At 45.6% G+C, this 20665-nt stretch overlaps 2 protein-coding genes and 1 pseudogene across 10 annotated transcripts in view; 1 reads left to right on the top strand and 2 right to left on the bottom strand.

The window, feature by feature from the left end:
• Positions 1 to 3674, bottom strand: part of Drc3 (dynein regulatory complex subunit 3) — a 41462-nt gene extending 37788 nt beyond the window's left edge. The window contains exons 1-2 of one of the 2 annotated variants that reach the window (XM_006534382.4): positions 3123 to 3674; positions 2355 to 2453 (exon numbers count right to left, since the gene is read on the bottom strand). The gene's annotated coding sequence lies outside the window, so the exon portion shown is untranslated. The remainder of the gene's footprint in view (positions 1 to 2354; positions 2454 to 3122) is intronic. The other variant, NM_029044.2, reaches the window with a different exon arrangement.
• Tom1l2 (target of myb1-like 2 (chicken)) overlaps positions 3623 to 20665 on the top strand; it is a 126219-nt gene continuing 109176 nt past the window's right edge. For 4 of the 8 annotated variants that reach the window (NM_001039092.4, NM_153080.3, NM_001359810.1 and 1 more), the window contains exon 1: positions 3650 to 3798. In NM_001039092.4, the coding sequence (NP_001034181.1) occupies positions 3747 to 3798 (52 nt within the window). In that variant the 5' untranslated portion in view covers positions 3650 to 3746. Of the gene's footprint in view, positions 3799 to 20665 lie in introns of all 8 variants that reach the window. The other 4 variants (XM_011248906.3, XM_006532861.4, XM_017314451.2 and 1 more) reach the window with 3 other exon arrangements.
• On the bottom strand, positions 12168 to 13328 carry Gm12266 (predicted gene 12266; annotated as a pseudogene).

Here is a 20665-nt window from a genome sequence, read left to right as displayed (position 1 = left end):
TCAGGATGACTGAATGCCTGACTCTTCCTCCTCAGGGTGGCTGGCTGATTGACTGACTCTTCCTCCTCAGGGTAACTGACTGATTCTTCTTCCTCAGTGTGACCGAATGACAGACTCAGTCTTCCCAAGCAGTTGTTGTGCGCATCAGCATCCTATTCTTCCTAAACAGTTTCCCTTAAAGTTCCTCATAATTTACCACTAACCTCAAAATTTTACCTCTGGGGAAATTTTTTAAAGTGGTTCATTTGTCAGATGTTATCTGAAAAGTACATGGAATTTTTTTTTTTTTTTTTTTTTGGGTGTTGTGCTTTGGGAAATGACTCAATTCTGGTGTCAAAACTTTGACCTCTGTTTCATCAAAGCCCATTAACTGTGACAGGTCAAACTAGCTTTCAGTCATGCTAGATAGCATTCAGTCCAGCTCAGCAGGTTCTGTGCAGTATAGGATTGGTGCAAGAACTATGCTAAATGTTTACACCCAGAGAGGACTTTGCCTCTGACTGTGTATCTTTTGAAAAGTAACGTCACCGGCTTAAGTCTTTTTCCTGTTAGGTAGATAACTCCCCACTCTACATCTGTCAATTTTTTTTGTTGTTGTTGTTTTGTTTTTTGTTTTTTGAGGCAGGGTTTCTCCATGTAGCCCTGGCTGTCCTGGAACTCACTCTGTAAGACCAGGCTGGTCTCGAACGCAGAAATCTACCTGCCTCTGCCTCCCAAGTGCTGGGATTAAAGATGTGCACCACCACTGCCTGGCTTTTTTTTTTTTTCTTTACTTTTCTTTCTTTCTTTTTTTTTTTTTTTTTTACATCTGTCTAAGAAAGGACCTGTATTTAGTCCACACATCCATATCAAATAACTACCACATGCTGTGAGCCTTGGACAGGTCCTTTGTTTCAGAGTTGAATTAAATTGTTATACCAGCATTTACTTACAAACATCTTAGTAGGTGTGGGGAATGGTGAAAACACCTAGTAGGGTCAGTTGGCTTGATCAGGGAAGATACAATATGAGGGATAAAAAGAAAAGAAAGCAAGAAGAGACGATAACCCAGTGAAGACCCCAAGCTGGAAAGCAGAAGTGATACAGGGTCTATATTGCATTTGTATTCCATAATGGCTGGCAAGCTCCTAGGGCTTGTAAGGTGAAGATGGATCGGATTTTAGTTTTTATTATAGCTGTTGTGGCAAGAATTACAAAAGGAGTGAGGCTAGCCAGGAGTGGTGGTGCAAGTCCTAGCGCTTGGGAGGCAGATACAAGCAGATCCCTGTGACTTTTTGAGGCCAGCCTGGTCTACATAGTATGAGGCCAGCTTGAGCTACACAGAGGGACCTGTGTCAAAACAAACAAACAAACAAACAAAAATGGAAAGGAAAGGAAGGGGAGGGGAGGGGAAAGTGAGTGACCAGAGTGGTTGTAATACAGAGGGGTGGGACATCACTAGGAACTTAGTTTATAGGAAGGTCTGAGACAAAATCTAGTTTGGAAGGTTATGCCTAAGCTAAAGTAATTGATTGACCCAATAATAGTGTTTGAAAGAGGAGTAGTGCTAAAATCAATTGCCCTCCAGAAGAATTTTGCTAGGAGAGTCAGAGGTTCGAGGCCACAGACAGCCATGAGGAGCCCTGAAGTGAGAGGGCACTAGGAGAGATTGCATCAGAATCTTGGCAGCCACATGGTGCCCAGAAGAGAAAGACAAATCTTCCAGTTCCATTAGCTCCCTCAGATCCAGAGAACAAAGGGACTTACGACTCACAGTTTTGGGGGGCGGGGGGGGGGACAACGACAGTGGTGGCTTTTAGTTCTATACCATGTGACCTGACCTGACCTAGTCTACATGACTCCTGGCACGGTGGCAGGCTTAGTTAAGAGAGTAAAGTTGCAATTCAGGTATGTCTTGGCCCAGGAATCAGGGGAAGCTGGGTTTGCTCACATCTGTAAGGAGTGAAAGAGAGAACTTTGTGAAAGCTACAAGGTCAGAGCGGCTCTCTATAACCAACCTTGTGAAAGGATACTGAAGAGGTGTGGCCTGACTTCTGAACCACACTTGAATTAAATAAATTATCCCAATATCTACTTACAAACATTGACAGGTTAGTGGGTGTATGGAACTATGAAAGCACACAGTAGGGATCTCTGTAAGAGAAATTTCTCGATTGACTAATATGAAGATTTACCAAGAGGCACGACCTCATGTCTAACACAGAATCCACTTTCTTAATCACAACTCTATTGTACCCAGCACACTAGGGACAGACATTGTCACATGTTCTCTGCCTACAGAACAAGGCCCAAAGAATCCTCCCCTATGGGGAGGATGTCAATAATTTATCCAAATGGGGGTCCCATTGACTTGCCTGATGATAGTGTCCTTGGTGAAGACCAGAGGTAGGATGTGGAGAAGCAGCAGAAAGCTTTACAAACAAATCAACCAGGTAGCCTCGTCACTGGTTTACCTGGGAAACAACAGCCTGGGTTAGCTGGACCTGAAACACTATGTAGACCCTATGAGTCCCACAGTAATGAGAATAAAAGCAACTGATGAGAATAAGTCCTTGTCGTACTCTCAGTGCACTCCACTTATTTAACTCCATGCCAGTTCTGGGAGCTATTTAAAAGGGACATCTTAGTGTCCCTACTTCCCAGATAGGGAAATTGAGGCTTGAGGTATGTGTGTATGTGGGGGGCCGGGGGGGGGGTCTGTGACCAAAGTCATAGAGTGAATTACTGACAGAGACTGAGATGGAACCTTGATATCTTTATTCTCATCGCAAACACTTCATACGGCACCAAATGAAATACCTTATTGCAGATCAAGAGGATGGATATAACAGCCAAACTCTAGAATGAGTTATCAGTGTATCGGGTACCTCTCTTTCAGTGAAACGAATCAGGCCAGGAAACTGGCTGATGGACCCTTTTCCTACTTGCTTTTGCTAGTTTAAGATTTTATACGCTCTTTTCTTTTTCAAAAGCCCGATTAAGTCTCAGTACAAGTGTAAAAATGACATGTGTGCTCATTTTACAGATGAGACGGGTCAGGTCGGAGTCCTCCAAGAAGAGTTACAAGACAGACCTCAATCATGCAACCTCTAATCTTCTGGAGCTAAACTCTTGATTCTTACCTTCCTAAGGACTGTCTCCCCTTGCAGTAGACGCTTCGTTTGGTTGCTGGGGAACCAAACACCGCCACTTGGTTGCTAAGGGGAAGTCAAGCGATAAATATCCTGGGTGAAAGTTGATTCGTCACGTGGCCATATTTCTAACACCAACCAGACTTGAAGAAAACAAACGTTTCTCCAATCAGCACAGTCAACGAGCTTCAACTTCTAGTTACGCTTTCTTTCTGCCCGCCTATGTAAACGATTGACACACCTTTTATCCAATAATAGTAAAGATTCTCTAGACTGACCAACGTGCTAATGAATCAAGAAGAACGGCCACTCGTTTGGAGGCGGGTCCGGGGGTTGTGCCGCTAGGCTGACGGAGACCCTAGTGACTTAGCTTGCTTCGTGCCCAATCGGACGCCGCGGGGTGGGTGGGACTTCACTGAGAGTGGAGTGTCGTCCAATCGGAAGTGGGCTGGTTAGACGCTGCCCAATAGAGATGCACCCAGAGGGCGAGGTCAGGCCGGGCGCTCAGCGTTCCGGAGGGTGGGGCGGGGGCAAGTGTCAGTCAGGGCAGAACGCGGCGCGGGCAGCGGAGACCCGTGGCACACAGGAGTCCGGGCTGGAACGAGGCCCGCCGAGATGGAGTTCCTGCTGGGGAATCCGTTCAGCACCCCTGTAGGGCAGTGTCTTGGTAAGGCCGCGCGTGGGGCAGGCGTCGAGTGAGCCACAGCGGCTGACCGGGCTGGTGAGATCCGCGGGCCTCCTCCCGGCACTGAAATCACCTCACGTGCGGGTTGGGCCTCTGCCAATAAGTGGTGTCATCTCAAAGGTGGACTGGGCATCCTTGTCACGAGGCCTCTGCCTGACGCTGGTGCCACCTCACCCTACAAGGAGGCTCCCCCGAGGTGCCGATTGGACTTAGAGAGGTCCCCGGCATCCCTGCCCATCAGGGCCCAGCCTTTCAAGTCTCTCCCCAGAAGTAGTGTCCATGCTAGTCTGCTTACCCTTGCGTATTGGGAGATGTCACTGCGAGTACTCTTCCCCAGGTATCTCGCTGCCTTTGCTCCCAGGGCCTCTGTCTCCCGGAGCCTTTGTGGAATGGAACTCTTTCTTCCGTCCTTGTCCCTGCTCATTGGTACCAATGGCTCTGAGGCTGGGCACTTTCCCAGAAAATGCCCCATGCTGCACGACTTCTAATTTGAGCTGCAACTCAGTCAGGCTGTAGGAGGGACTGGGATGGGGGAGGCCCTCGGGGAAAGTGACTGGCTTGGCAGGGGGATGGCGTGGCGGCAGAATCTCCTAGGCCTCCTAGGAAAGAAGGGAGGCAGGGCTGCTTTGTTGATAAGCAGTCCATTGGATCCCGGAAACTTGGACTCCAGTAGTGACTTTGCCAGGGACGCTCCTCCTGACCTTGTGCGCTTTATATTTTGACGTTCTCTTGTCTGCCACACGGGGTATTTGGAGATAAGATGTGGTGGGACTCTTCAAGTTCTAAAGTTCTGAATCTTCCTTGTTGATATTAAGCGTCTCCTTACATTGCCTCTTGCTCTCCCACTACATAAAGTGGTAGTAGAGTAATCAGAGCAGCTGTCAGTAGTGTAAGGAGTTAGAGGCGGGCCGCATGCTGCATAAGGAATGGCACTGGCCGCTGTGAAGTTTCCTTACAGAAGAAAACACTGGCAGACCAGGGAATAGTCCAGTGGTAGAGCATTAACTTAGCACACACAAAATCCTGGATTTGATCTAGGATCCAGCACTGCAAGTAATGAATAATAAAGCAATTTGGCCTTTCATCCAAGGTGGGAGCTTATGCCAACAGATCAGTCAAAAGTGCTGACTAGCTTTAAAAACAAACAAACTTGGGGCTGGAGAACTGGCTCACCGGTTAAAGACATTGGCTGTTAATCCAGATTCAGGCCCTGGCACTGCATAGTGGCTCACAACTGGCTGTAACTTCACATCCAGGGGATTGATTGCCCTCTTCTGGTGTCTTTTATATACATACCTAAACATACCATGTAAATGGTGCACAGACAGGCAAACAAAACGCCCACATATGTAACATTTTTGAAAATTAAAGTTGGGTCTGCCGGCTGGTTGAAATCATCTTTTATGAACTGGGCTCTGTACTATCCTTATGGGTCTTATAGTTCAAGCAGTAGAGACTTGCTTGTTTCTACTTTGTATATGAATTTATAGCCTACTTTTCTGTTGTTAAGCTTACAAACTTACGGAGGCTTTTTCTGTTGTTGATTGACATTTGGGAGCATTCTGTTCCTTTTGGGTTTTTTGTTTGTTTGGTTTTGGTTTTTGGCTTTTGGCTTTTTGTTTTTGTTTTTTGAGACAGGGTTTCTCGGTGTAGCCCTGGCTGTCCTGGAACTCACTTTGTAGACCAGGCTGGCCTCAAACTCAGAAATTCGCTTGCCTCTGCCTCTCACGTGCTGGGATTAAAGGTGTGTGCCACCACACCCTGCCATTCTGTTCTTTTTTGATAAAGTGTCTTTTATAAGTGATCATGGATTCTGGGACCTGAAAGTCTTTTCCCACTTCTATGACGCTTCTTTCTCTGATGTTCACTCAAGTATCTCTTTTTCTCTGTATGTATATGTGTGTGTATGTAAATACTGCAATTTTATGTGTTTACATATAAACACATATATGTGCATGTATATATATAAATATTTCAATTTTATGTGTTTGTTTTGCCTTCATGTATGTCTATACACCACTTGATTCCTTGTGCTCACAGAGGCCAGAAGAGGGTGTCAGAACCTGGAACTGGAATTACAGACAGCTGTGAGCTGCCATGTGGGTGCTGAGAGTCAGACCTGGATCCTTTGGGAGAGCACCAGTGCTCTCTACCACTGAGTTATCTCTCCAGCCTCCCCTCTTATATTGAAAAGATTTTATTTTATTTATGTATGTGTGTGCATGCGTCGGTGTGAGTGTGAATAGGGTGCCCGTGGAGGAAGAAGAGGGCATCAGATTCCATGGTGCAGAGTTACAGGCATTTGTGATCCAGCTGATATGGGTGCTGGGATCCAAACCCCAGTTCTCACGATTGGGCAGCAAGTGCTGTTCAGCACCGAGTCCTCTCTGCAGCCCCGACTGTGTCTCCCACCCACTCTCCTTTCTGTCTTCCTCTTCTCTCCAAGTGCCCTTTCAGCGCAGTCTAAATTCACTTCTCCACCCAATGTTGAGCTCAAGCCAGGGAACTAGAGGGGTGGAGTGGGGGGTAGGGGAGGGAAGCTGAGGCATATGAAGGGCAGAATGTAGAGAGAAGTAAGGGATGTAGGGCCATTTGAATGGATGGAAATAAGTAAACATGTTAGATGTGACCTGCATCAAATGACCTTGATTATGGAACCTCAGAAGGTTGTGTAGGCATTCCAAGCCTGAGAGTGACTGTCTGCTGAGCAAAAGGAGGGAAGGGCGGGGAGAGACCTGTGTCTTACTGAGTGCTTACTTTGAAGGGTTCATGTCTGCTAGCACTTGATCTCTTATCTAGAACATTGTAGAGACTCTGTGAATTGCGTTCTCTGTTTACAGCAGAACAGTCAGGGCTGGGTTTTCTATCAGAAGTGGCTATGTGATCTGGCTGGTTTATGATCTGTGAAGGAAAGTACCCTCCCAGGCCTTAGATCATCCACTATTGCTTATAAAAGACACTTAAAGGGCTGGATAGGTTTTTAAAAAATACTTATTTATTTATTTTATGTATATGAGGGCTCTATCCTTATGTACACCTGCATGGCAGAAGAGAGCATCGGATCCCTTTACAGATGGTTGTGAGCCACCATGTGATTGCTGGGATTTGAACTCAGGACCTTCGGAAGAGCAGTTGGTGCTCTTATCCACTGAGCCATCTCTCCAGCCCGACCTAGGTGATTCTTATTATGAGCACTTGTTCCTCTTACAGAGTTCACAAGTTCAGTTCCCAGTATCCACATGGCAGCTCACAACCAGGGAACTGGTGTTACAGGGGATTTGACACCCGTTTTTGGCCTTTGTGGTATGTGAGTGGTGCATATGTACACATACAGGCAAACACACACAAAATAAATAAGAAAAGGAAATTTGATCATGAAGATGATAAAGGGAGCATGTTGCTAGGCAGCTACGAGCCAGCAGCTGGGCCTTGGTCATTTTAGCATATAAAAATGATAAATTGAGAGGTTGAAATTTTAGTGGATGTTCTGTAGGATTGTGGCAAAGAGTAAAGGTGATTTTTGGTACTTTAATTTTTTAAAAAGTATGTACCTATGCTCAGAATGGTGGTGAATACTAGTAATCCCAGGAGGAGGTGGAACCAGCAGGATTATGAGTTCAAAGCCAGCCTCAGCTACATTGAGAATGTGAGGCTGTCATGGGTTATATGAGACCCTATTCCAAGAAACCATCATCAGCAACAAATGGTATGTTTTGGGAATGGGGAAAGGGTGTAGAGAAATAGTGACCACAAGGCTAATGCGTAAAACAGTGGCTGAGGGACTGAAGAGATGGTTCATCAATTAAAAACCCTGGCTGCCCTTCCCAAAGACCCAGATTCGATTTCCAGTATCCACACAATAGCTCACGACCATTTGTTAACTCCAGTCTCAGGAACTCTGAGACTCTTCTGGCTCTGTAGACTGTCAACAAGTATGCATGTGATACACAGACATGTGTAGGCAAAACACCCATACTCATAAAAATTATAAGTAGATAAATCTCTAAAAAATGTAATAGCAGCTACAGGGCTGGAGAGATAGCTCTGAGGTCAAGAGCACCAATTGGTCTTGCAAATGACCCAGGATCAGCTGCCAGTAGCAACGTGTTGCCTCACAATTGCCTATAACTAATTCTGGAAGATCTCCATCGGCTCCTACATGCTTGTGGTACACATACATGCACTCAGGCTCATACACATGCACATAAAATACAAATAGGTATTTAAGACAGTTGCTAAAAGTAGTTCTCTAAGGATCATTTGCTCCATCTAGCTGTTTTGTGATTGGTTGTCCTTCCCATTTTAGAAATGGGGAAACTGAGGTTCTAAAGAGAGAACAACAGTTTCACCAGTAGGTGAGACAGCCAGGATCTCTGGACCTGGGATTTAGGGCTTTGGGAGAAAAAACAGAGCTGCCTGGACTGGTGACAAGATGTAGGTGCTTAGATGTCAGAAGAGAGTAAAGGAAGGGACGGGCATGTCCTCTGAGGTACTCTGTAGGCCAAGAGGAGGGTATGGTGAGGAAAGAGGTTGGTGTGGGGAATGGGGTAGGTAAGGTTCAGTGACAAGATGAAGCCCTACTCTGGCGGGCAATATATATATATATATATTTTTTTTTTTTTTTGAGACAGGGTTTCTCTGTATAGCCCTAGCTGTCCTGGAACTTACTTTGTAGACCAGGCTGGCCTCAAACTCAGAAATCCGCCTGTCTCTGCCACCCAAGTGCTGGGATTAAAGATGTGTATCACCACCGCCCGGCAGGGTGGGCAATATCAAAGATGACTTTTTTTTCCCCCTGTGCTAGGATTTGAAGCCAATGCTAAATATGGCTTCCACTAATTGGCTTCAACTTTTAGTTTCCCACCCATAAAGTTCTTATTAGCTGCACATGCCTCGTACCTACTATGTATCTTGGTCATTTCTGAGTACCTGTAAAGTCCCAGGCCTCGGGAATACAGATATTTGTGGGGTTCTCCTTGGACCCAGGGCCTTATGAGTGCTAGCCAAGTGTGGGTATTCAGATATTTAAAAGCTACTGTCAAGGAGCCTTTAGGAGAGAAAACGTCCTTACTAAACATGTCTTGGGCTGGAGTGGCTGGTGGAGAAATTATTGTAGACTTCTTGTGTGGTGTTGTTTGGTTCAGTACGTAGTCTGCTCATGTAGTATTGGCAGCCAGGAACACAGTCTGACCTAGCTATCTGGGCATTTCACATATAGATTCAGTTCTTTTTTCTGGAAATTGCTCATGACCAGACTGTGTAGTTTGGGGCTAAGAAGTGTGGTAGAAAAAATATTAAACAAATTCAAGTATGACTGTTTAATAGCAACCTTCTATACTCAGTGTTGGATGAAGTTGAATGCCACGTATCGGGAGGTCCCCAAGTCAGGTCCCTCGTGTTCTGCAGATGCATGCCATTTCCCTTGCATTGGCTAGACATGTTTTCAGAGATTCATTTCAATTCAATGATTATCTCTTTTCTTCAAAGTATTTGAGCCACAGACAGGAGGCAGCTAACCAGGCACAGTGTTTGTAGTGTTGGACATGAAGTACTTTCCAGTGTCCTGTGAATGAGAAAGGAAGAACTCAAGCCTGGATGTTTATATTAAGAGTAATTAGTTGTCCCTCTGAGTGCTGTAACAGTTGTCAGTTGTAGAAAGCCCTTTAGCCTTGTCATTTTCTCTTTTAGTACAACTATGTAAGATACATACAAAGAGACTAAAAGGAACTTACAGTGTCTCACTTTGGAACTTAAAATTACTAAGCAACAACAGCATGCAGACTCTGTGCACAGAACATTACTGAATCCTCAGAACACTGAATTATTTGAGACTTATAATTTCTGCTGAATTAAAGAAATCCGGCTCTGGGAAGCTAAGAGACTTGTGCAGGCCAGTGACAGAGTGAAGCTTGGAATTCGCTCCTGGTCAGTGCCCACTTGGCATTGGCCCATATGTCACTTCCTGGACTCAGAATGCATGATTTGTCATCATCAGAACCCGGAAGACCTGCCAAGGCCCCACTCAGAGTTTCCAAGGCAGGCTCTAGAATTTTGAATTTCTAATTACCTCCCTAACCCCGTGCTGCTCTCTGAATGACACACTCTGAGAAACAGTGCTGTAGACAGAGTGGTTCACTGCTTTGCATCTTTTCTTTATCTTTCTTCAAACACTACATATGGACTTTGAGGGACTATCTCTTAAGGGGGATTATTTCCAATTCATTTCCTCGGACATTTAGTGGCTTTATCTTGTCCACCTGTACATGTCTAGCTAAGCATTTACCAGATTGTACAGTCAAACAAAGAACTTGGACAGATCCCTAGATCATATAAGACAGAAAGTAATTGGGTAAGACTGGACAGGTTAATTAAATAACATAATAAAGGAGAGGAAGAAGTATTAATAAGAAAGTATTTAAAGCCAGGCGTGGTGGCTCACGCCTTTAATCCCAGCACTTGGGAGGCAGAGGCAGACGGATTTCTGAGTTTGAGGCCAGCCTGGTCTACAGAGTGAGTTCCAGGACGGACAGGGCTACACAGAGAAACCCTGTCTCGGAAAACAAAAAACAAAACAAAAAGAAACAAACAACAGAAAAAAAGAAAAGAGAAGAAAAGAGAAAGTATTTAAGAGTAAGATCATTTAGTTTTCACAGCGCTGGTGTAAAGAGATAAGTTATCATCTCTGGTTTGCAGATGGGAGCCATCAAGGCAGCACAAAGATGTGTTAACCTACTTGGGGTCATAGTAGTGAGGGGGTTAGAGTCTAAACCCAGCACCCTGCTTTGGGAGTTGCACTGGGATGCCCAGGGAAGTTACAGAAAGATGATTTCCTCTCAGCATCAAAGCCCCACCTGTGCAGAATGAAAAAGGTAGGTCCTACTAGGAAATTAGCTACAGACAGTGACACTTGCTCCAAGGTCAGGGGTAGGGACACTTCCTATGAACCTCCATCAAAGATGAAAGGGACAAGCCACAGGTGTACTGGGACAAAGTCTGGAGTTCTGAGAAGATTTATCCTTCATTGCCTGGATAGGTTATAAAACACCAGACTAGAAGGACACAGGAGGCTCAGCTGTTTTTTCTCTTCCATTGCTTAACATCTGCAAGTGCAGGGCCTCTGGGAGTGCCACGACCTGGGCACTATTTGGAATAGTTCACATTCTCATATAAAAAAAAAAAAATCACAAAGAAAACAAGAAAAACAGAAAAATTCAAAGGAGAATAAAATTCTCATCATAAACTTCCTTACAAGTTCCTTCAGATTTTTCTTGTTTTTATGTATGTTTTATTTCATGGAAAGCAATATCCTCTACCCTCTAGCATGTTCCTGTATACCTCTTAGTTACATATTTTCTGACTTAGATTTGAGATTCTCAGAGGGAGGGGGTGATAAACACTGTGCTTTGAGGAGAATCACAATAGGGATGTTGCTCTTGGCCTAGAGATAAAGCAGCCAGAATGTTTTGACTGACCCAGAAGTCTGGAAGGATATAACATTCAAGTTTTGTGGGCTGGGCCAGCTTGGTTTTCCTTTTTAAAATTTTATTATTTGTGTGTGTGTGTGTGTGTGTGTGTGTGTGCGTGCGTGCGTGCGCGCCCGCCCGCCCGCAAGTGTGCACTTGTTGCCTGTATATATATCTGTGCATCACTTGCATGCAGTGTCTAGGAAGGCTAGAAAGGGTAATCAGATCCCCTGGACCTGGAGTTATACATGGTTGTGAGCTGCTGTGAGGGTGCTGGGAACCAAACACAGGTCGCCTGGAATCCTAGTAAATGACCTTAACTGCTGAGCCTCCTCTGTAGCTCCCCAGCTGGGCTTAACTCTTTTCACTTATGTGTATGTACGAGTGTGGCAGTGCTCAGTTATCTTATGTATGAGTGTGTATGAGTGTGGCTGTGCTCAGTTATGTGTGTGTGTGTACGAGTGTGGCTGTGCTCAGTACCACAGTGCTCAGGTAGAGGTCAGAGGACACTGCCTGGGAGTCAGTGCTCTCCTGTCATCTTGTGAGATCCAGGACTTGAACTCAGGTCATTAGGCCTGTGTGTGAGTGCCTTTACCCACTACTGAGCCATCTCTCTGGCCCTTACTATGTTTAGAAAAGAGGGTTATATAAGCTAGTTTCAGACTTTGCCTCTATGTAGTGTTCCTTTCTCTTGACAAAAGATTCTCTTTGATTTTCTCCATCTGAACATCAAGCCTGCTACCACCTTTCTTTAAGCTGCCCTCTGAATGCCTCCTCCTGTTTGTGGCATCCTTCTGTCTTTGCTTCCCCAGTGCTCATTTTCGTGTTTTTTGTTGTTGTTGTTGTTTTGTTTTGTTTTGTTTTTGTGTGTGTGTGTATGTGTGTGTGTGTGTGTACATAGCAAACTAAATTTATTGATGGTATTCAAGAGAGTAGGACTTCCTAGGCCTTTCTTGTTATTGTGGAGATCTGGGATGGAGATGCTTAGTGTCGGGAGCTGAGTTGGGACAGGGACAGGGACCTCTCTATCGCTCTCATGTCCTTGCTGGGGTGGGTGGTCCAGGGCTTCTTACTCCTTGGAAGCCATGTAGGCCAAGGTCCACCACCCTTTAGCTGTAACTGTAGTCACTGTCTAACCAGGAAATGAGCTTTACAGAGTTGTCATTGAGAGCAATGCCAGCCCCAACATCAAATGTGGAAGAATAGGCATCACTGTTGAAGTTGCAGGGGACAACCTGGTCCTCAGTGTAGCCCAGGATACCCTTTAGAGGGCTCTCAGATGCCTGCTTCACCACCTTCTTGATGTCATCATACTTGGCAGGTTTCTCCAGGCAGCATGTCAGATCCATGGTAGACACACTGGGAGTAGGAACACGGAAAGCCATGCCAGTGAGCTTCCCATTCAGCTCTGGGATGGCAGCACCAGTGGATGCAGGGATGATGTTCTGGGCAGCCCCACGGCTATCACACCACAGCTTTCCAGAGGGGCCATGCACAGTCTTCTGAGTGGCAGCGATGGCATGGACTGTGGACATGAGCCCTTCCATAGTACCAGACTTGTCATGGATGACCTTAGCTAGTTGGTGGTGCAGGAAGCATTGCTGACAATCTTGAGCGAGTTGTCGTACTTCTCATGGGTCATACCCATCATAAACATAGGGGTATCAGCAGAAAGAATGGAGATGATAATTCTTTTGGCCCTACCCTTCAAGTGTGCTCCAGCCTTCTCCATGGTAGTGAAGACACCAGTAGATTCCGTGGCATACTCAGCACCAGCATTACCCCATTTGATGTTAGCAGGTACGGAAGATGGTGATGGCCTTCTGTTGATGATAAGCTTCTCATTCCCTTGACTGTGCTGTTGAATTTGCCGTGGGTGGAGTCATACTGGACCATGTGGACCATGTAGTTGAGGTCAATGAAGGGGTCGTTGATGGCAACAATCTCCACTTTACCAACTGCAGAGCAGATGGTGGCCCTGGTAACCAGGCACCCAGTATGGCCAAATATGTTCACTCTGACCTTCACCATCATGTCTGAGCGATGGGGCTGACACTGCACAAGAAGATGTGACTGTCTCTAGAGTATGGGGGAGCAGAGAGCTATTTTATTTTATTTTATTTTAGACAGAGTCTTACTATATAGACAAGGCTGACTTGGGACTTAGAGATCTGTCAGCCTCTGCCTCCTGAGTGCTAGGGTTAAAGGCTGTTCCTAGTGAACTTTTCATTTTGGGGATCAGGCTTAGGTCCTTACATGACTGAGCTGTCCCTTAGCCCCCATTTAACCATTTTAAACACATAGTACAGTAGTACTTGTGCTCATTTTTGTGCGGAGCATCACCACCATCCATCACTGACAATTTTATTTCACAAACCAGAAAGGCCATCCCCTGGGCCCACACCCTATCCCCTGGTAACCGCCATTGTGCTTCAGATACCGTGAACATAACTCTCTAGGACTTTCGTATGAAGAACCATCCAGGATCTGTCCTTTCATGTCTGTTTCACATAGCACAATTTCTTAAAAGTTCATGTATTAGAGCATGTCAGTTTGTCTTTCCTTTTAAAGGCTTTGTCACATTCCATTGTGTGCACCCACTGATGGACATTTAAGTTCCTTCTGCTTCTTGCTGCTGTTAGTAATGCTACTATGAACATACGTGTGCAAATATCTGTTTGTCTTTGTTTTACATGTGTTTAGATATATACCCAGAAGTGAAATTGGTAGGTAATATGGTAATTCATTTTTAAGTTTTGGTGGCCCTGGGGGCATTGGCCTAGGGACTTCACATGTGCCAGGTGAGTGCTTTACTACTGAGCTCTACCTCAGCCCCACTTGTAGATTTTTGAGGATCCACCTTGCTGGTCTCCCAGGTACAGCACTTTACCTCCCCTCAGTAGCATGCAAACTTCATCCCCCATCTTTATTAACAATTGTTCTCAGATCTGCTGCTTTCCTTTGTAATGTCCATGCACTGGGCGAGGTATGCTCTCTCCTAATCTTCCTTCCTTCCTTCCTTCCTTTTATTTTTTTGTTTTTGTTTGTTTGTTTGTTTGTTTCTTACGGTGCTGTGCATTGTTGAAGGTAAGATCTCCTAAGTGCAAGCCCTTAATTGTGGTTTTGATTTGTATTTCCCTAATGATTCATGATGTTGAACATCTTTCCATGTTGTTATTGACTATCTTCTTGGAGAAAGATCTGCTCAAGTTCTTTACCTAGGTTTTGAGATGTTAATTTTGTTCAGTTTTAGGAATTTCCTGTGTAGTCTTGGTATCAGCCCACAGCAGATGTCCACCACTCTCTGTAGGACACTTTTTAATTTGTTGCTCCTGTCCTTCAGTGAGCAGTTTTTAGTCCAGCCTGTCTTTTGCTGCTTTTGCCTTTGGTGCCATGCTTTTATTTCTTCCTTAGTGGAGCCTAAGGATAAAACACTTGGGGTTATGAGGACTAGCTAGCCTGGCTCCTCTCCATATGCTGGGTGGTGAAATACCTTTTTTCCCTTTGTGGGGCTGGACAAGGTCTCATTGTATAGCCCTGGCTAGTCTAGAATTGTGTAGAACAGGCTGGCCTGAAACTCAGAGAGACCTACCCACATCTGTTTTCCAAGTGCTGGGATTACAGGTGTGAGCTACCATGCCCAGCCTGTCAAAAAAAGTTTTCTCTTAGCATGTATTGGCCATACATATCATCAGGCTCCCCTTATAGCATGTGCTGTATTTGAGTGTATCAGCCTCCATTTTCCTCTCATTTTCTTCCTGCTCCTTGCCTTGCTCTCTCCAGTTAGGCCCTCCTCTTACTTTTCTGGGTTTTTTGTTTCTGTGAGCCAGTGAGTTTAATTAGAATTACTTACAAAAGCGCAAGTAACTTACTTGTGTGGGCACCACTAAAACAGTCTCTCCCTCCTCCAGCAACCATTTCCTGCCTATAAATACTCAAAGAGGAATGGACCCTGGTGAACTTCTCCCCATAACAGCTGTTAACTGTTAGTGAGCTCTCAGGGATGGGCAAGGCCTCCTGAGGCCCTCCATCTTCATGGCACAATGGTGCTGGGCCCAATCATTTGCCTGTGATCACAACCTCTGTGAGTTTAAGAGAAGGTGAAGGCAATTGCCATCAAATCTGAGAACCTAAGTTCAATCCCCAGGACTCACTGGATGGAAATACAGAACTAACCACCACAACTGTCCTTTAATCTCCACATACATGCCATGGCAATTGTATGCATGTTCAGGAACAGCACACACACACACACACACACACACACACACACTCATGAAATATAAAATATTTTAAAAGTGCAATAGCATGTCACACCTAGAAGACAATAGTAGACAGTACTTTTTCCTTGGTGTTCTCTGAGACTTGGAAAGGGAGATACAGATATCCCACTGAGGACTGTGTGTGTGTGTGTGTGTGTGTGTGTGTGTGTGTGTGTGTGTAGGGGGGATGTTTGCCCACACTTGTACATGTGGTGGCCAGGAGTCAACATCTGGTGTTTTTCTCTACCACTTTCTACCTTATTTTATTATTACATTTATTTATTTATTGTGTGTGGAAGTGTATGAGTGCATGCACCATTGTGCACATGGGAAAGTTAAAAGATAAATTGTGAAGCCTGGCGGTGGTGGTGCACGCCTTTAATCCCAGCACTTGGGAGGCAGAGGCAGGTGGATTTCTGAGTTTAAGGCCAGCCTGGTCTACAAAGTGAGTTCCAGGACAGCCAGAGCTATACAGAGAAACCCTGTCTCGAAAAACCAAAAAAACAAAAACAAAAACAAAAACAGAAAACAAACAAACAAAAAGATAGACTGTGGGAGTTGGTCCTGTTATTCTGCAGGTGGGTCCTGGGGATTCAACTCAGGTCATCCGGCTTGGTAGCAGCGAATGCCCTCCCCTGCTGAGCCATCTTGCTAGCCCATCTACTTTCTTTTTTTGGAGACAGAATTTCACTGAACTTGGTATTCTCCATTTTGGCTACACTTGCTGGGTGATCCTCCAAAACTTGCCTGTCTCTGTCTCCCAGTGCTGGGCTTATAAATGCACTGCCACACCAGGCTTCACAATTTATTTTTTAATTAGTGGGTTTTCCTGTGGCCTTTGACTCGTATCTAGTCGGCTGACTCTGCTATGCCTTCCGGTTCCGCATCCCCTGCTCTACTTCTGGGTTTAACTTTTCCACCCCTCGTACCCTGTGGTCCCCAGAGAAGTACCTTGGTTTTTTTTGTTAGTTTGTTTGTTTGGTTTTATGATGCTGGAGTTCAAATCCAGGGCCTTGCACATGCTAGGCACTGAACCACTGAGCTATGTCCCTAGCTCTTCTTGGCTAAATATCTTACAAACTTAATTTTCTTTAATTCTCACAAAATTCCAGGTAGGTAATGTCATTCATATACATGATATTGTTTGTTTGTCTTTTTGTTTGGTTTGGTTTGTTTTTTTTTTTTTTTTTGGAGACAGGGTTTCTCTGTATAGCCCAGGCTGTCCTGGAACTCACTCTCTAGACCAGGCTGGCCTCGAACTCAGAAATCCACCTGCCTTTGCCTCCCAAGAGCTGGAATGAAAGGCGTGCACTACCACGCCCGGCTTTGTTTGTCTTATAGAGACATGGACTTGATATGTTACTCAGAGTGACCTTCAACCCCGGGGATCAAGTGATCCTGTCAGCCCAGCCACCTACGCAGCAGAGACTACAGTGCACATCACTGTCCCTGGCATGACTCATATTTTACTGGCTCTACCTCTAAAGTAGGCATGAGCCACCACACCCGGCTGCCAGCGGCTGCTTTAACCATTAGTGCTGTCTTGGTAGTCTGGGAGGCATGTCAAAAATTCTCTTTGGGGTTTTATTTTTTAAATTAAGTGCAATCAAGAACAACTCACTCGCCGGGCGTGGTGGCGCATGCTTTTAATCCCAGCATTCGGGAGGCAGAGGCAGGCGGATTTCTGAGTTCAAGGCCAGCCTGGTCTACAAAGTGAGTTCCAGAACAGCCAGGGCTATAAAGAGAAATCCTGTCTCAAAAAACCAAAAAAAAGAAAAAAAAAAAAAAAAAAAAAAAAAAAAAAGAACAACTCACTCGGGCTGGCAAGATGGCTCAGCAATTAAGAGTGCTGACTGCTCCTCTGAAGGTCCTGAGTTCAAATCCCAGCAACCACATGGTGGCTCACAACCACCTGAAATAAGACCTGATGCCCTCTTCTGGTGTGTCAGAAGGCAGCAACAGTGTATACTTATTTATAATAATAAATAAATCTTTAAAAAAAAAACTCACTCTATCTGAAACTAGTCTGGAACTCACTGTAGCCCAGGCTGGCCTTCAACCAATGCAATAACCTCTTTGCCTAAAACTCCTGATGCTGAGATTATAAATGTGAGCCACCACATCTAGCTTCAGAGACGGATTTCATCTCAGAAAATTGGGCTGAGATGCATAGAACTGAAGGACCATCCTCAAGGCTCATGGTTTATAAGTGCCAGAGTGGGGACTTCTCCCGCTTGACTGTAGGCACTTTTTTTGTGCTACTTTATTGGGCTCTTGTATCTGCCACCTTTCTATCTGTGTTCCACCCTAATCCCTTCTAATCTCCTAGTACTAGGCTGGAGAGAAAAAAGGTTAGCGGGGAAAAGGGGCATAGACCTCTTTAGACTACTTCCTGCTGACCTGGGGTGTTGAGTTCTCTGGGGCAAATCCAACATCTTTGTTGTATCTCCAACCAGCAACCCAGCAACCCAGCAATCCAGAACCCAGCAATCCAGCAATGACAAGTGCAATAGCAGGAACTGGCAGCAGGGGGAGCAGCTGCTGCCCCTGGCCCTCTGGGCTCTCCTATTTATACTCTCTTCAAGAGTCCTAGAGGTAAACTTTCTGCACCTGGCAAAAATCACACACACACACACACACGCACACGCACACGCACACATACACACACAGCACAGGATAATCATAGTTATCCACTGTGGACAATCTGAAGCAGCCCCATATTCCACACCTGAGATTAAAACAAAAACATATTCACATAGCATAAGTGGGTTTTTAAAGAAACCGAACTTTTCACTACACTTGGCTCCTAAACAGAATGGCTTAGTGATTATTTGTATGACTGAGCGAATGGATGTCTGAATTACTTCAGTGGCTGGAATCTAGGAATAGTTGTCTTAACCCAGATTAGTCCTCACATCAGTACTGGTTCACCCAGTTCTTCCTGGTAGGATTGTGAGAGCAAGAGTCCTCCGCCCACGTGTGTTCTGAGGATTGACTCGAGAGTGTGCTTCCTTCAGCAGCCCTGAGACTTTCCAGCAGGACAAGCCACGGACTCCACTCTCTGATTTTGTTGAAGAACTATGGTTGTGGGTGGATGGAGAGGAGATGCCAGCTGCTGGTTATTGTTGTTTTCTGGTTTCTCAGGGGTTCTCTGTGTAGCCCAGGCTGTCCTGGAACTCACTTTGTAGACCAGACTGGCCTCTACCTCAGAGATTCTCCTGCCTCTGCCTCCCAAGTGCTGGGATTAAAAGGCATGAGCCACCACGCCCGGCTGCCAGTTGCTGCTTTAACCATTAGTGCTGTCTTGGTAGTCTGGGAGGCATGCCAACAATTATCTGTGGGGTTTTATATTTTAAATCAGTGCAATTGAGAACAACTCATTATATCCCAAACTAGTCTGGAACACACTGTAGCCCAGGCTGGCCTTCAACTAATGCAATAATCTCTTTGCCTATAAATGTGAGTCACCACAATCAACTTCAGAGACAGATTTCATCTCAGAAAATTGGGCTGTGAATCTTTGAAAGCTGGTGACGAGAACAGGGACCCGAGTAGGAATACTATTAAGCACCAGCCCCCCCTCCCTTTTCTTTTGCTGCTACTCCTGAGATAAATCATAGAGTTCTGGCAGATGGCTAGTCAAAGAAAGGAAATGTGGCCTGGGACATTGTATTGCTGGGGAATTTGAAAGCTGAATTTGCTAGTGCCTTCCAGAGAGAGAATCAGATTCTTAGGTTAACTTCCGAAATGATTCCTCTTCCACCTCTCCTCCTCCTCCTCTTCTCCCTCTTCCTCCTCTTCTTCCTCTTCTCCACTTCCTACTTCATGTGTATGAGTGTTTTGCTTGCATGTGTGTGTATGCACCACAGGCATACCAGGAGCCTGCTGAGGTCAGAGAAGGGCATCAATCCCCTGGACCTGGAGTTACAGGTGGTTGAGCTACCGTGTGTGTCCTTTGAGAGCAAGTGATCATAACCACTGAACCACCCCTCCAGCCCCAACTTTGGAAATTCCTAGACCAGCAACTCAAACAATCATAGGGTTCCAGATAAAGGAGCCCCGGCTTCCTGTGGTCTCTCTCATTTATATAGGGGAAACAGACCCAGAGAGGGTAGGTCTATGCTGTTTTTACCCTCACAAACACTTCTGACACCAAAATGTGAAAACTACCCCTGATACCAACCGGGAGTCCTATGACTCTGCTCAGTTCTACCACCGCTTGGAGTGGGTGCAGACCCCGTTGGGTAGGGGTTGACTCCTATACAACTATCCTTCTTCGTGCATCAATGAGCCTTGGTCACTGCCCCTGTGCTTCTGAGTAGCCAGTTCTGAGGTGGGAACTCTTATGACACCTTCTTCCTGCTTGATAGCCACAGCAGCTTATAGACCTCAGCTTGCTCTCTGCTCACCCTGATGCAAAGGATTCAGCCCACGAACAGCCAAGTGAAACAGTGCGTGGACAGGAAAAGGAGGATGAGCCCGAGGCCTCTGTGTCCACATCTCCCTGTATGTCTACATGCTCCAGTCTGGGCTCTTACAGCCCATCCGTCAGGGTCTATGGAGGCATCAGCAGGGTAGCCATGGTTGGTTACACATCATTGTCCCTGGCTTGCTCAGCTTCAGAGCCACACCCTTCCATGGGGTGGGGTTGTTATGGACTGAAAGTTCCAACCTTTTGAACCTGCCTTGGTTTTTGTGGCAATTAGCTCTCCTGCTGAAGCTATCTCAGGGTCCCCCACTGCCTGTAATCTCATCCAGGCTGGACATGGTGGCACATGCTTTTAATTCCAGCACTTGGAAGTCGAGGCAGTCAGATTTCTGAGTTCAGGGGCTAGCCTGGTCTACCTAGTGAGTTCCAGACAACTGGGGCTACACAGAAAGACCCTGTCTCAGAAAACAAAACAAAACTCCCTCCCACAAAGAAAATGCAAAGCAAAAGAAGCCACTCCAGTTTGTGCCAGGAATCTGAACAAAGGCAACATGTGCTTCTCCTGCCTTGGTGGGAGCTTTCCCAAGTCCCACACTGAGTCAGTTTCATGACACCCACCCACGGGGCTTTCTATTTACCCACAGTTTCTTGTCAGTCATTTCTTTTGGCTACTTGTTATGGTAGAGAGGCTCAAT

Source organism: Mus musculus, chromosome 11 (assembly GCF_000001635.26).
Source record: "Mus musculus strain C57BL/6J chromosome 11, GRCm38.p6 C57BL/6J".
In the NCBI taxonomy this organism is placed as follows: domain Eukaryota; kingdom Metazoa; phylum Chordata; class Mammalia; order Rodentia; family Muridae; genus Mus; species Mus musculus.
This window is presented reverse-complemented; position numbering and strand designations above follow the sequence as displayed.